Consider the following 15,575-nt stretch of genomic DNA (forward strand, 5'->3'; position numbering starts at 1 on the left):
CCTTTGTGCTGCAGCCACCTCCAGCGAGCGGCTCCTGCCAGCCTCCCCCGCCGCCCCCGTCCCCCATCCCGGAGGTTAAGTGGTTCCTCACAACCTCAGCAATTCTGCTGTGCCAGCACTCTCGCCCGCCGGTTTAGTAGGAGCTCAGATCCTGTGCCGTGGCCTTCCCTTCCCTAAATAAAAATAACTCAGGCCTCTCTTCCACAGGAGCTCACCGAGGTGACTGATAGCTGCTGCAGGAGCCGGCGGCCCCGCGAAGGCGCAGGGGGTGAGCCGGGACAGGGAAGGTGAGGACGGGGTGGGATGGGAGCTCGTCTCTCCCGGTTGAGCGCGGCCACCTGAGCAAGCCAGTGATGATGTATTTAGAAAAGAATCTGGTATGAAGCCGAAAGGCAGCTTCTTAAATTGAGTAAATTACATTTGTATTAAAAAAAAAAAAAAGAACTTGTAAATCGCATATTCACACAACGGAGCACGCGAGCGAGCGAGCTCTCATACGAAACCCAGATGTTCATTAGAAACATGAATTTTTCTTCCTTGCTGCTACCATGAAAAGTAAAACTGGGAAAAAAGTCAGCTGTGGTGAAGGGGTATAAAGGCGTGAGTTAAGTCTACAAAATCCAGGAAAGTTCCCGTTAAGGCTAAAAATCTGGGGTGCTGTTGTAGTCTTTTAATTTGGACCCAAGGTATAAATTAAAGCCAGAGTATCAGGTCAGGTGCTCAAGCTCTCAGCCCTTAGCTGTGGAATTTCCAGGTTAAGTTACGTAAATTTTCCTGTTGCTGGATAAAGCTAAAATCCTGTGTGCCATATATTTGCTCATCATAAAATGTTCTCTCCTAGCCAGTAACAGCTTCTTTGTTGGCGAAGCCTGTCTGGTTTATGAGCTTCCCAGCCTTTGTAGAGCGTACTGGGAGTTAAGAACTTCCACATGGCGCTTGCTCTAAGGCTTTTGTGAATAAGCAAAGCAAAGCGCTTGCTCTAGGTCCAGCAAATGCATCGAATATGGTTTGAATTCTCTGTTTTTAAATGCAAAGGATAATATTGATTTTGTTAAGGTAAATGTCTTTAATTGTGCGCTATATAAACGCGACTCTTACTGAGACATAATGGGCTCCGGGCATTCTTCCAGCACAGCAGTATGAAAATGTATCTTTTCGTCTCTCCAGTAGAGAAATGCAGAATGAAGATTTGGATGAACAGATATTAAATGTCTCTAAAAAGCATATACTGATGTGGAAGGACATTTACCCAGATGGAAATTAATGCTGTGTTAAGGGCAAAGCTCTGGATTGTTTAGTGTGTTTTACTGAGGTGGTGCTGGTGGGAATAGAAAACTGAGGGGAAAATAGACAGTAAGAGAAGACGAAGATGTTAATAAAATTGTCACTGCATGACTCAGTCTATCTCGTCTACAGAAACGGGCTGGGCCCTTGATGCACAGGGTCTCGCGGCCCGCGTGAAGCAGCAGCCACACTCCGGACCCCTCCTGCACATCCCCTGCGTGAGTAGTCAGGAGGGGGAGGGCAAGACTAGCAAGTGGGTGACTCACCCACTTGGTATTAGTTTATCAAAGGCAATAAAGATATTTAAGACTAGACCAATCACTCATGCAGCAGATGATATCCTTTCATTTATTGCTAAAATACCAAAGTACAGGCAATATATAAAAATATTTTACAGACTGCAAAAAAATCATTACATTGGAGGTTAACAATGTTGTTGTAAGGATGTGAACGATATAAACCCCTTTCAAATTCTTAGAAGTTAGGCTTTTGAACAAACGGTTTGAACCGACGTTAGGATTATTTGGGTGACAATTGCTCACTCGCGCATCTGCTAACAGACGGGTTTACCCGGACGCACGCCGCAGGCCTTCAGCGAGGAGGCCTGGGCCGCGGGGAGGGGACCACTTCCTAATTACACACGCTCGCACACACTCACGCGCACAAACAGGCAAGTCCCAGTTAGGCCACCGTTGTTAAGACTGAGCTGTAGCTGGATGCTCCGCTCCCAGGTCTCACCACACTACTGGTGTAGTAAGGTACTCACCAGCATCAGGAAAACGCTGGCCCGTTAATCCTGGAGTAACTGATTATTCCAACAAGACATCTGTGGATTGCTGGGCGATTACGGACACATAAACCATTATGCATTTTTGTGACTCAGCCATTCCAGAACTTCCTACCCATTTTTGCTATTGTATAAGAGTTATTGAAAAGAACCTCAACACACTAACTTTTCCCCAGATAACCGCTCGTTTGCCGGCCATACGATCTTTTACAGTACCAGCACCTTCATTTGAAATTTATTGCGATGTTGGTCAGGTACCAATTTCTGGTTTTTTGTAGAGCTGGAGCAATGAAAATGGCTAAACAAATCTTAAACAGACCACGGCAGATTAGATACTGGCTGGCAGCTAAACAAATTGCTATCAGCTGCCACCCGCTGCAGTTATAAAGTGGCAGGCATTAAAAAAGACAGACGTCAATCTTACATCAAACGTACAAAGAGGTGGATTATTCATTCTGAACCGAGATGGTAAAGAATTATAACTTCCCACGTGTGAGGGCAGCTAGATGCCTTACATTTACAGGCAAGAAATCACTGCAGCGTAAACGATGAGGGAAACGGTTGGTTTCTGGAGAATTTGCAATTCACCCATTCTAAACCCACCATCGGGGGTCTCTTCCTAGTGCACAGGAATACCTACATAAATAACAAACACTCAGAATCGCAGCTAAACTGGAACATCAGATGATTGCAAGTGGTGCAAAATTGATGAAGATCTGAATCAATTTAAGATTGGAAATTAAGACAGTCATTTTCTTGAATCCCATCTGGCAGATATTTGTTCCCTATTAAGTAGCAATTTGGAAAGAAATGCAGGGGGAAAAGTCAGATTGAAATATTTAGAAACATATTTCTGAAGTGTTTAAAGCTGTCTTTGAAGTCTTTGGAAAATCTATCAAATGCATCTTTTTTTAGGACAATAACAATTCAACAACAATTGCATAGAAAATTAATACACTTAGAAAATGAAAACCGATCCGTTATAAATACTATCCTTAATCCAAAAGGCGTTGCATATTTGGTCAGACAAAAAGCATAGACACTTTTTTGTAAAGATATGGATTACAAAATATACTTTAAAAAAACATGCTAGCTAATTTGAGAACTGTTTTAGATACGTTATTAAGCAGCAGCATTTTATACAATAGAGAATAACATAGTGCTGGTCTTGGAAATATTCTACATTCAGAAAATGTTGTATTCCTACAAGAAGAATGGAAGTGATACATATTTACATGGATACAAATAAAGCAAGTGCAAAAACCACGGCTCTTCTACATTCTTTCTACCAATAAAAACACATACATTAGACTCTTTCATTCCATCGCTGTTGTTCAGGTGTTACATTTTGCTCATTCTCATGGAGAAAAACAAAATCGGGACTTCATACTTCATTGCAAGTATCTTCATGATCACTCTCCTGGCAAACCGTACCTCCAACATTCGTAACTGACAAGAAAAAGATCTTCCTGATATCTGTCCACTCCCATTCCACTCTCAGAATGTTTACATATCATGAATGATGGTTTTATTCTACGTATTCATATATTTGATGCAGAAGTTTATAGAAGCTCATCCTGTACTTGCAGCCAAAGCTTGGATGGAAAAATGGAAGTAAAACCAAACCAAAACAAAAATGCACGCGCACACACACAAAAACGAGAGATGAACTTTGAGTTCCACCGAGCCCCACGTACTTCGCATGGCCTGACTTTGATGGAAACCGCATTCGCGTTGGTCACCCTGCAGACACTCTCTTTGGAAGCCTTTGGTACAATGGCAGGAAGGCACTGTGGTGAAACATTCAGATAACTGAGGAAAGACAGCCTTTCCTCATGTGCAAATATGGCTATCTTCCAGATAACGTGAGAACAAATTGCTCACAGAAATGGTATTAACTCTTCCAAGGTTAAGCTAATGCTTCTACAGAAAGGGAGCAAGCTGTATTAAGTAGCAAAATAGTAACACTGGAGAAACACCGCCCAGCAAGAACAGGAAATAATTTAGCACTGTGTATTTTGAAGTTCTTCAGCCTAGCTATGTAATTGTAACATACTGGGTTTCCCTTTAAAAAGCAACACCAATGCATAAAGCTGTGTCTGAGGCTACTCCTTTTTCTCCGGAAATAAATATAATGTTGGTTAAAGCTGTATTATTTAACTAAAACAGTTGCGTGTAAAAGCAGATAGGGTAGCCCAGCCTGGCCTCATGTAGCTGTAAATAAAACCACTAAAATGTAGTCTATATTATATACATCTTATGACCCCTCGATCCAGTAGCCGGCTTCGTGTGCCTGCGACCGTCTGGCTGACTGGAGCCGGTTACAGGAGCGCGACCCAAGGTTGTACAGGTGTGTGTTCATATAGACTCATATGTATAGAATATAACCATATATACGGTTATATTGTATAAATATACATGTATATGCACCTACACAAACACACATACAGATTAATAGCTATGCATTAAAAAATGAGGAAGCCCTGCAGCTCGTGCAAGCACAAGTAAAGCACTTGTAACATTTTTTTTTTTAAAACAAACCAAAAAAAAGCCTCTGTCCCAACAGCCCACCTAAGAGCACTGGAAATCTTATCCTTCGGTTAAAGAGCGCGTTTCATGGGTGCTTCCTGCAACGCGGCGGCAGAGGAGCCCTGCAGGGCGCAGGGGTTGCCCTGCCTGGGTCCCTCGGAAGGGGGACAAGCCTTTGCCAGGAGGCCACGGGTTTCTTGGGCGCTTTATACATTTATGCACTAGACTGAAAAGGGGCAAAAGATGCTTAACTGATATGCGGGGACAGTGACCAAAAAACCCACCAAACCCCCGTTAAAAGCTCAGCCCGCCCGAGGCGCAGGCACCCCGCAGCGGCGCTGCTGGGGGGGCGGGGGGGGCCCGTGGCGTCGGGGCGCGGGTGTCCGGCTGCGGGACCGGCCGCTCGGCCTCTTGACGAGCACCGGCTACGGAGAGGGCCCAGAGAGGCAGCACTATTTTTAGCCTACGTCAGTGCACCTACAGATTTGAGAAAGAGGTCATGTTCTTTGCTATCCCAGTTAAAATCCAGCAACAGAACCATTTCTGTCAGTTATGGGGGGATTTTGGTTTTCTGTGACTAAGTTGTTGGTTGGTTTTTTTTGTTTTTTTTTTTTTAAATTTCCCCTACACCTTAAAAGTAGGATCCAGGAAAATAGATGGTCATTTTTAGTACTTCCAAGGGTGAATTCTGTGAAACTGGGAGACACGGTCGGTCTGTTCTTTTACTCAGCTGCAGCAAAGACTTTCTGACAGGCAACTTTTGGCCTGAGGAATTTTTCAAAATTGCCCAAAACGTCAGGCTGCATTAAAAATAAGCCATACTATAGCTCAGATTCTGGCAAACTGGGAGTTTTAAAACAATCCAAAATAGCTTATTTGAGGCATCTGAGCCAGGTGAAGTACTGTACAGGTGCTGGTTAATGACCAATAATTCCCCTGCGCAGACGGTTTTTCAGCCAGTCCAAGCCTCAGCTTTGGTTCTGTAAAAGTCAGCAATAAAAACCGGGCCATTTTCGCCTCTGCAGGTCTCGCGGCGGGGCTGGCTCTCGCGCCCTTCGTGCTGCTGCAACGCGCAGCGCTCACGGCAGGCGCCGCAGCGCGAGGCGTCCTGAGCCAGCCACTTTCCGCTGTCGCTGAAACGGGACACGGCGGGGGGGACGGGGACACACGCTTTGTGACAGAGAGTTGAATGTCCCACCGTGGGCTCCCCGCCGGCACCGGTCAGCCGTACGTCACTGGGGGGGAGCGACCGCCCCAGGCTGCGCTGTTAACGCCAGGCTGGGCTTTGCAGTCGGGAAGGGCTCTGCTCTGGTTCTGGACCTAGGCTTGGTTGGATCCAGGGCTCAGAGCTGCTCCTGTCAAAGTCAGATTTTGGTTTAAGAGCCAAGATTAAAGGTGAGTCCTAGGTCAGGTGTTCTGGAAAAAGTCTAATGCTTCTGTCTCTAACTCTAAAACCGAAGCCCTCGCAGAGTTTAAGTGCCAGCTTTTATTGGCAGGAAAATATATTCTTCTCAATGCTCCTGAGAAGAGGGCTGCCGCGGGGTTTGTGCACGAGCTTGCTCACACCGTGGGGGACCCGACTGTGCCGCTGCTCTGCTGTGGTCGTATAACCCGATCCCTGCTGCCAGCACGTGGACACGGCGCTTTTCGGCACCGTCTGCTGCGAAACAACGGCGACCGGGACAGACCCACTGTGGTTTCTAGACCAGCGCTCACGCCCTGCACGCCTAAAAATATCAGCGTTCCTCATTTACAAAACCAGAAAAGATTAGTATGTACTTCCTACAATACTATGGCTATCTTTTACTGTACATTGACTCGCGACGTCTTTTTATGTGTGCTAGCAATGACACTCCAGAGCGTTACAAACCGGCTCGCTGTACAACTGCAGGTGGCAGCGGTTATCGCTTAGCGTGGTAAGCCTGTGTCGGTGCGGGACGTGCCAACACATGAAGCAAAACATAACAAACATACTAACTCACACGGAAATCTAACCTTTCCAGAAATTGCTGGTAGCTTTGCAAAGCTAAAGAGACAAGGTGATTATAAGTGCGTGTATACTTCTTCTGGAACATATGGCTTCTGTAAGGTGCAATTATTTCCCTCTGCAGCTTGTGTGGTTAAACGTTACAGCTGCTAAACGAGACAAGTTACGAGCTGACAGCAGGATCTATACGAAAAGAAACAGCAACAATTTCTTACAGAGAAAATACCTAAGATGTGTTCATACACTGCCTAAATACTAGTAAGGATCAATCATAAAATCTTTGGGTTTACTGTGACTCCTATATATTACTCTCTGTTTTATCTGGGTTGATTTTACCTTGGGATAGGTGGCCCAACTGCTGAATTGCTCTTTTCACTGGTTCTCTGTGAGCATCCTTCTCCTTTAAATTCCTATCCGGTCTGACACGAAAAAAGAAGAGAACTCCTGGCTTCAGCTGACATCTACTCTTTGAAATACTGATCACAGCGCTCAGAGTCAGGAAAAAAGGGCTTCTGATCCCAGGTCGGATAAAGGCCGAGCAAGCTCGGGTTTGCCTCAGTTTCCTACAACAACAAAATTTCTCGAAAGGGCTTTGAGACCTGGAGGACAAGTCATTGTTAGTGACCCGCAAAATGTCGCTATTCTCTTACGGAATATATTACTCTCTCTTCCCCCGTTTCCCACCCCACCCAACTAAGCACTAGTACATAACCTCCCTTGCTTTGTGCGGTGTTCAGGCGTGACATCTCACTTCTCCCTCATTATTAAGATAGATCGATACACAGATAGATATTTTGCAGCAGGCTGGAAGAGTTTCCTCAGACAGACGCTCTGTTATACAAGAACAATACGATCGCTAGACGAAAGGAAGGGTGTCCTTCTCGATGTTTACAGAGAGAGGTGGCGAGTTGCTTAGTCAAGGCTGTCAGCTTGATGCCAATACATTGTTCCTTGCATTGAATTGGTGCCTTGAGATGAACAGTTAAGGAAGCAGGAGGTTGCAGGGGCACTGGAAGGATCTAAGAGGTCAGTTATGGAAGGATTCGGTAAAAGTTGTCTCACAAATCTCTTCTTCTATGTCTGATTTCTGGCAGGGAGTCCAGAAAATTCCTTCCTGATAATTTCATTAACTGTGAAATAAAAGAAAGAGGATGAAACATTAGAGCACTTTCAAAATCACAAGAAATAAAAGCAATCCTTGGGCAGCTCGCTGTTAAGCTGAAAACATCCCCTCTGCATTCATACCATCATTTATTAGCGCTTAAAGCTTTTAGTCTTAATCACCCAGCCTAGATATTTCTGGAAGGCCGGGGAAGGGGCGGAGAGAAGGGGTTGTCACTGTGTTCAGCATGCTTCAGGCACCATAAAAACACAGCTGAGGAGCTGTACCATGCGTCCAGTATATGCTACATCCCTCATGTACACATCACTTGCCCTCCTTCACAGGCGTTTGCTTTACCCAAGGTTTAAAAAAAATATATATAAGTATCTGAGCATTTTGACATTTTCCATAGGCTGAAATAAGAATATTTTGAAAAGAGAAAGGCCAGATTTGGCGGCAATATAGTGGACAGTGCTGAAAACAAGGAGACTGCAATTCAGCTGAAAAAGTGTTGGGGTTTTTGTGGTTTTGTGGGAGGGGTTTTAATCTCGCTGCTGACCCTATTTGCTCTACATTTTTATTATCGTTTGTTTGTAGCTTATAGCATAAGCAGACTTCCATGCACCACTATGGTACTCTGAGAGGCTGGGACAGGCTTGTTAATAAAGCTCAAGAGAAGACACTGAAGAACTCTGTTCTCTGTTTAAAAAGACCAGAACAATGTTATATACAACAGCCATTCTCTCCTGGCTACCTTCCACACCTATTTGCCTAAAGCACCCTCTGCTACCTCCTGGAACAACATTTCTTTCTCTATGCGGTGATTTCACTAGGACAGAGTTGAGTGTTTTGGTGGAAAACTCCAGAACTGCCCATTTTGGAGCGCCAGTTCAGAAACTGTTTATCTACGTTGACAAGTTTGCCTTATAATCAAAAGACCCAATTTTCTAAGGTTTCAGAACCCAGGTCTAAATGACTTCTCCCTGCTGATATTTAAGGGCCAAGACACGGACTAACTCAAACCAGAGAAGACGCTCACCCAAGCCTGACTAACCCTCAGGTATGCAGCGGTAGACACTCGCCCGTATTTAGGTCCATTTCTAACAAATGTTTAAGAAAAATATTTAATTAACATAGTATTTCACCACTTCCCAACAATTAAAAAAATTGGTGCCTGATCTCTTATTGTCTCTGGGAAGGGGAACACGTGCATTCGATTTTAGTAGTTATGGGTGGTAGTTTGAAAGCTCCCTCACATGCAATGGTATTTATCTCTGAGAACGTTAAAAAAACCATCTATGTTCTACGCAAAGCTCCACGTTATTACTGCAGAGATGTCTGCTGCGGTCGGCTATACTCCTCGAGGACTAAGTACGCGCACAGAGTGCGGCACTGCTTGGCGGGAGGCGCGGGGAGCCAGCCCCCCGCATTGCCAGGTGCAGCGAGCTCTCCTGATGGGACCCCATCGCCTGTGCCACAGCAGGCAGCTCCCACCCCTCCACGCTCAAAAATCCCACTGGTAACAGCCCAGCGTTTAGCGCTTCCTAATTCCCGCCAGGAAATGCCTGATGTCAGTGAGATTGCTGCCTCTTGGAGAGGACGTGGGCAAAGCCAGCGTGCCTGAGCGCAGAACTCCTGTCCTCTCCTGCTGCCCAACCTTCTACCTGCCACCATCGCCTGCTGGCTTCTACCAGCCTTTTGGGTGGATTTCTGGCAACTAAAGCACACGTGTGGGGTATTTGGCACGTTGCTGCTCTGCAGTGCAAGCAAGCAACCAGTGGGAGGTGAGGTTGGTCCACTTTCAGGGGAAAAAAAAAACCACCTCCAGCTCAGAAGAGCTTCCTGTTTGCTCTACCCAGGAAATGAGAGGAGCAGGTCTTCAATGGAAATTTTTCACGGCCTCAGCTAAAAATAGCAGTGAGGTAAAAGAAGTGGGCACCCACTCTTACAGGGCCATTTCCTCTCTAAAAACAAGTGGGCTGAGACTGCTGGCCCATTTATTTATCGACACAGTTGTTTGAGCAGCCAGCGTACCAAAAATACCGTGCAGGAGTTTCCTTTCCTTTAATACAGCCACCGCTTGTGGAAATATCGGAGCCAACAGTCATCTTGGTCTAGGAAGGGTTAAATATTAAGCGGAAAATGAGCAGATACCTAAATGGAGTTTACTAAACCTACAGTCTTTTGAGGGGCCTGGTTTTGGTGCAGTGCTTTAGGCACAGTGAAATCCATCGTGCAGCAGCAGCAGACCGCGAGCCAGAGCTTGGCCAGCGCGGGGACCTCCGCGCGCCGGCTCCGGGCAGGTTGCATGGTGTGGTAAAGGGCTTACTCAGCCTCCAAACGTCACTTTCCCTCCTGTGTGCTGCATGGGAGGTCAGCAGTGGGTTTTGTGGGCTGAGGTTACGGGGGGACTACGATCTGTAAAGAGCTAAAAAGTTGCAGGGGAACAGCATGAACCGCTGGCGCCATAGATGGGCTGCAGGACCACGCTCGGGTGCACCTGGGAGCTCTCCCGGGCGGCAAATTGGATTTTTGTTGTAAACATCTGAATGCCAAGGGCGCTTCCTGCTACCAGTCGGCCTGAATGACCTGTAGTCACCCTGAATTGCCCCTAAATCCATGCGGCGGTGGGCGTTAGGTGCAGCTTAAGCTGGGCAACAGACTAGGGAGCTCTAAGGGAAGGATGTGTAAGTCAATGATTGTTCCAGCACAGAAAGTCCCCATCTACAACCAGAGCCCCTAAATCGAAATACATAAACCTCACAGGAATGGATCCCCAGGCAAGTGTCTCTCTTTCAGCTTGGAGTCACCTCCAGACTGAGTCTGGTGAAGTCACACATCTCTGGTGAGCTGCTCGAGATCTGGGAGCACGTGGATCCAGCTCAGGCGTAATCGCAGTCACTTGGGTTTCAGTATTGGGTTGAACAAAATTGGTTAACTGAGACGTAGCTAAACTTCAGAGGAAGCTGAGATCCTGTGCTGAGCTTGCTATTCTGAACTCCCATCTCTCTTTTTTTTTGGTAGCATGGTTAAAATGTATCTCAAGTATCGGTTCTCATTATTTGCTCATTTCTAGCCTAGAGGAAATGGAGACGGTGTGATTAATTTTTAAAAAATATTGTTATTTAAAGTGCCTGGCATGTGGCAACTCTGGAGCACACTGCTATTGATCCCTTTAATGAGAAAGAATGATTAAATGGGGCCATGAGGACATATGCAAAGACAAGGAAAGATTAAATTATGAAAAAAGATATTGACATTACAGCTGACGTCAGCCATCCAGACCTAGGAAATGCCCAGTTAGGCCTGAAACCCTTCAGCATATCCTCTGCTAGATGCTGCTGCTGCACGAGTGTCACGCCAGCCCCGTGCTTGGAGAGCCCCGCGTCAGGTGAATGCGAGAGGCCGGCTGAAATCACGGGAGAGCGTCTGCGGTCCTCTCATCACTCAGCTTCGGTGGGTTAGAGTCAGTCTCTCAGGCTTCAGCCCTCAAAGACGTTTAAGACTCTAATTCGCATCCTCTCGGATAGAAGTCTGGCATGTATTCGCTTGTGGGATGACAGCGGCTTGTATTAAACACCGAGCTACAACTAGTGGTCCCGAGACAGAAAAGCCCCCGGTTTTGGCTGGCAATGAGTCAGGCGCCTTGTAACTGATCCTGCACACGCACGCACACCCCTGCGCACGCGCGCGCACGCTCGCACGCGCTGGAGCAACAGCTTCACTAGTGTTACCCCGTGTCGGTGTCTGGAGTAACACCGACGAAGAAGTCACAGCGCTGTACCCGTGGCAGCGACCGGGGTCTTGTGCCCTCTGGGGGAGCCTGCAAGAGCGAGGGTCTCGCCAGAGGAGGCGCAGCTCGGCGCCGTGGGCTGCTCCCTGCCCCGGGCAGGGGTCCTGCACGCTCCCGGCGCGGCCAAGGGACGCTCTGCGCGCGAAGGCACCAGAAGGCGCGCGGGGAGGAGCGGGTGGCGTATCAGGGACTGAGCAGGGAAAGCGACCCCCCGAATTTGTAGCGTGTCCTCACAACGTGACCTGGCAAACCACGGTCCTAACGCGGTTCTAGCTGCTGCCTTGGAAGGACAGGATGCTTTAGCCCAGCATGCACAACCCCGTCTCTCCTTCCCTGCCCAGCGGGCCCCAGCTACTTCAGGACAGCTCTGTGGTACACAAGTGGGGAAGAAAAAAGAATGAAAAAAAATTAAATTAAATAAGATTTTAAACCCTCTAAGCCAAATAAAAAGGGGCATGACTTTTTAATTAAAAAAAAAATAAATGAATAGAGGTTAAGAGGAACACACAGCTGGAGAAAAGGCAGAAAAATACCAATTACCTTTCTTTTTGATTGCTTGGATCAAAGATCACAGTCATTCTTTTTCATATAATGTTTTGTATCCAGCTAAGGTGTGTATCTATCAGCTCTGAAAAAGATTTGCAAAACCATTTTTGAGAAAAAAAGTAACCTTTGACCTGTGTTGCAAGGCCAAATGTTACAGTTTTCAGCTACTCTTTCATTTTGTGGTTTAATTTATTAAAAGGACATTTCAGCACACACAATACATAAGGCAGAACCTAACCGCTGACCTTTCTGTTTGCTCAGATCCAGCACTAGATTTTACTTTTTCCCCCCTCTTTTCTCAACTGATATTATCTAAAATTAAGTATGCAAAAAATTACACTCCTAAACTGATCTCAGAACACATGCAAAATGCTGGCAATTTGATCTGAGACTTCAGAGGCGCAGGAGGTCCATGCGTCTTGTAAGTCAGGTCAAAGACTAGTCACTGCCTTTTGCAAAATTCAGTTATATTATCATCTCAGTGGCCCAAAGAAAACATGACACATTCATGCCAGATCAAAAGTCAGTCCCTTTTAAATAAGAGATCTAACCACAGCGGCCGTGTAAATTAGACCTTGCCTTAATTGTAAAGAACAGGAAAGATATGCGCAAAGAAATTATGAAAATTACAGTCTTTGCTTCAAATACAAATAAAGTGAAATTTTTTTTCTCATAAAATGGCAATATTTAAGATTCCGTTTCATTTTTTTCTGTCTGATCTCTTTAGATTTATTTTGAATTCATCATGAAAGCATTTGGCACTTCTGCAAAACCATGTGGAAATTACAAAAAAAATAATTGCGATGCTAAGGAGGAAAGAGTGCTGCTTAAAAACTAAGTTAGTTCTGAGTGCAGGATTCAGAAGTGTCTTTGCTGCTGGATTTCAGGTGACTATATATAGAAAAGAAATATTTTACTTGGCTCCCAAAGATTGCGCAGCCACGTATCGTACACTGAAACCTACCGCTCAGTGCACCGCCTGTTAGATATTCTGCGCCCTGGAAAATCAGCCTTTGCACACGCAAGCAGAGCAACTCATTGACTGGTAAATACAGACTTAGGTGTCTCGGGCAGAAGGAGCCCAAACCCAACAAACTGTGTTGGGGAAAAGCACTCTGTGTGTGTGTGTTGGGGGGGGGGGGTGTTTTATAAATCAACAGCAATGAAAGGCTTTTTTTTCTGGAAAATGGGGGTGTGTAACTACTAAGAGGATCTTAGTTGTAAGGCTTTATTTAATTACATGTCAACAAAAGGTTTTACTCCTTGTTGAAATAATGCCAACAGATGCACCCTGCAACTTTGCTTCCTTGGCCGGCTTGTGATCTACGTAGTCTGTGTAAACTATAAACCTCTTCACCACGATCCAGCCCAACAGCCAGCAGGCCACCTCCATTAGTTAAGCAAACCCTTGGAAGAAGTTCCCGATCTCAAACTAAGTGACAATTCAAGTCCCACGATGCATTTTTGCTATAATAGTTTCAATAGACTCAAAACCCATCATGATCTTTCCATTAATTTAACATCATAATACAGATATGTGATGGAAAACAGAGTCTAAATAAAAGGCGTATTTTTGGCTAAAGCCTGTCCCGACTGAAATCAATATCTAACCTCCTCGTGACTCACAGGATCTGGATTTCACTCACAACATTTAAATCTCCTTCTCCTATATTTCAATATAGTTCCAGAGAGAGGTGCAAAAATAAAACAATCGGTGTCTCTGATACTATCCTACCCAAAATCTTTAAGAGGGAGCTGGGTGCCCCTGTGAGAAAAGAGCAGAAAATAAAGATACCATTTCTGCTAAAAGGAAATTCCACGTCCTAAACCCACTATACATCGAAACTATCAAGAAGGAAACAGTCCAAACACAAATCTGCCTGTGACACTACCCCAGAAATTTTAAGGATTTTCTAAGTGCTTTCATTATTGTCAGCGTGCTTCCAGAAAAGACCAACAGCCTCCCGCTCCAAAGCAGCGGCGTTCAAACCGCCAGGAGGAAGCGTGGCCGAGTGGTCGGAGCAGACGCCTCGGCAGCGGCGCTCCAGAGCTTGGGCCTCTGCTACACCATCACCTTGCCACATGCCCCTGGCCACCTCCGAAGTGAAGGACCAGATTTATCACAGGCTTGCTTTGGTCTGAAAAATGCAGGGACTGTGAAGGTCACACTCGGGGAACTTCAGAAATACACGCCTAGCTAACAGAAAGCAGCCTGAAACGATGATGACCTCCACAGAATGAGCCTACGCTACGTGTGTGGATGTAGTAGAGAGCAATCATTTTCCAAAGTCCCTGCAGGGATGTTTTACAGTCCTTAGATCCCAGTTTAGATCCCAGACTACCAAAGGCATGAGGTGCTGAGCTCACTTCGACACTCTAAAAATTCTAATAGGCAGCAATTTAAGTTACCAACCTAAAAACCTTTAAAGCCGTACATGTCAGTCAACATTGGGGTACTCGATACCTCTGAAAATTAGGTCCTAAGTATTATTGTTAGGCAATTGTGCAACGGAGAGCGCTTTGAAGACGGCGACCTGTTCCGACTTTGCTGTATGGCACCTAAAGCTGGGAGAATAAGGAGCTCCCCTCAGCCCCGGGCATGCCTTGTCCTGGGGGGCACTGGGGCACCACCTGTGAGAAGCCGCACGGCTGCTCTCCTCACCGACTGCGCAGGGAGCCGGCGACCGGCATCCCGAGACAGTTTGTAGCCTCAATAATGTCTTTTAGGCGAGCAACCTTTTGGTTTTGTTTATTCACGGGTGCTCCTCAGGCAGAAGCTGTTACCCTGCAAACCGTTCCGGCCAGCTGAGCTCTCCGCAGCGGTGCAAAGCCGAGTGACCTGATACAAGGGAAGGAAAACAGAGCAGTTGGCAGCAGGAGAGATAATGCAAAGCCTGCACTGCTCCCCCGGTGCTACTGCCGTGCGTGGAGCTGCTGGGCGCCTGCCCTGTTTTGCCATGCTCCGCTTCGGCTTGTTACACAAATGGTTGCAATCTTGTAAATCAGTAATAAGTTGCACCTGAGCCTGTAAGTGATTAGTAAAAAAATCATTGCACTTCCACGGCCGGAGGACTTTCACACAGTTAATCAGTTAAGAAAAGAAGCGGGTGTTAACTGGTTGTTTAACTCCCTGGAAGGCCAGTTTATTGAGACCCCGTAGCAAGGGGACTGAAATCTTATGTGCAAACAATATATGGGAGAGTTATATTGCTTACAAATGACATGCTCTCAAGCACCAAATGCTGCCCTAAAGTGAGCTAAATGGCGAAACTCTAAGGCTGAGCAGGTGCCATTTGTGGTGCTCCCAGTTGGTGAGTCCATGTGATCCCTGTCTGAATCTATTGGAAATCCACGGGTTAAATTTTCTAGGTACCTTCTCCATGAACCGGGAAACGGGGGTTATGTGACATTTACCGGACACATGCACACACGCAAGAGCTTTCTCATCCTGGGTCGTTCGCTGGAACAGCAAGAGAAAGAGCAATTTCTGCTCCGGAGTGTGATTTCCTGTTTGCTTGATGGATTTTGGTATTTAGTCATCAATTTT

The 15,575-nt window shown here is 46.0% G+C and overlaps 1 protein-coding gene and 1 long non-coding RNA gene across 4 annotated transcripts in view; one reads left to right on the plus strand and one right to left on the minus strand.

The window, feature by feature from the left end:
- LOC135315685 (uncharacterized) overlaps positions 1-1,634 on the plus strand; it is a 113,754-nt gene extending 112,120 nt beyond the window's left edge. The window contains exon 5 of the long non-coding RNA XR_010375160.1: positions 208-1,634. This is a non-coding gene — a long non-coding RNA (uncharacterized LOC135315685). The remainder of the gene's footprint in view (positions 1-207) is intronic.
- The window catches only part of NFATC2 (nuclear factor of activated T cells 2), a 102,424-nt gene continuing 88,463 nt past the window's right edge, over positions 1,615-15,575 (minus strand). For 2 of the 3 annotated variants that reach the window (XM_064465234.1, XM_064465235.1), the window contains exon 10: positions 1,615-7,717. In XM_064465234.1, coding sequence (XP_064321304.1) covers positions 7,662-7,717 — 56 coding nt within the window. In that variant the 3' untranslated portion in view covers positions 1,615-7,661. Of the gene's footprint in view, positions 7,718-12,022; positions 12,111-15,575 lie in introns of all 3 variants that reach the window. The other variant, XM_064465233.1, reaches the window with a different exon arrangement.

The sequence above is a fragment of the Phalacrocorax carbo genome, chromosome 14 (assembly GCF_963921805.1).
Source record: "Phalacrocorax carbo chromosome 14, bPhaCar2.1, whole genome shotgun sequence".
Lineage (NCBI taxonomy): Eukaryota > Metazoa > Chordata > Aves > Suliformes > Phalacrocoracidae > Phalacrocorax > Phalacrocorax carbo.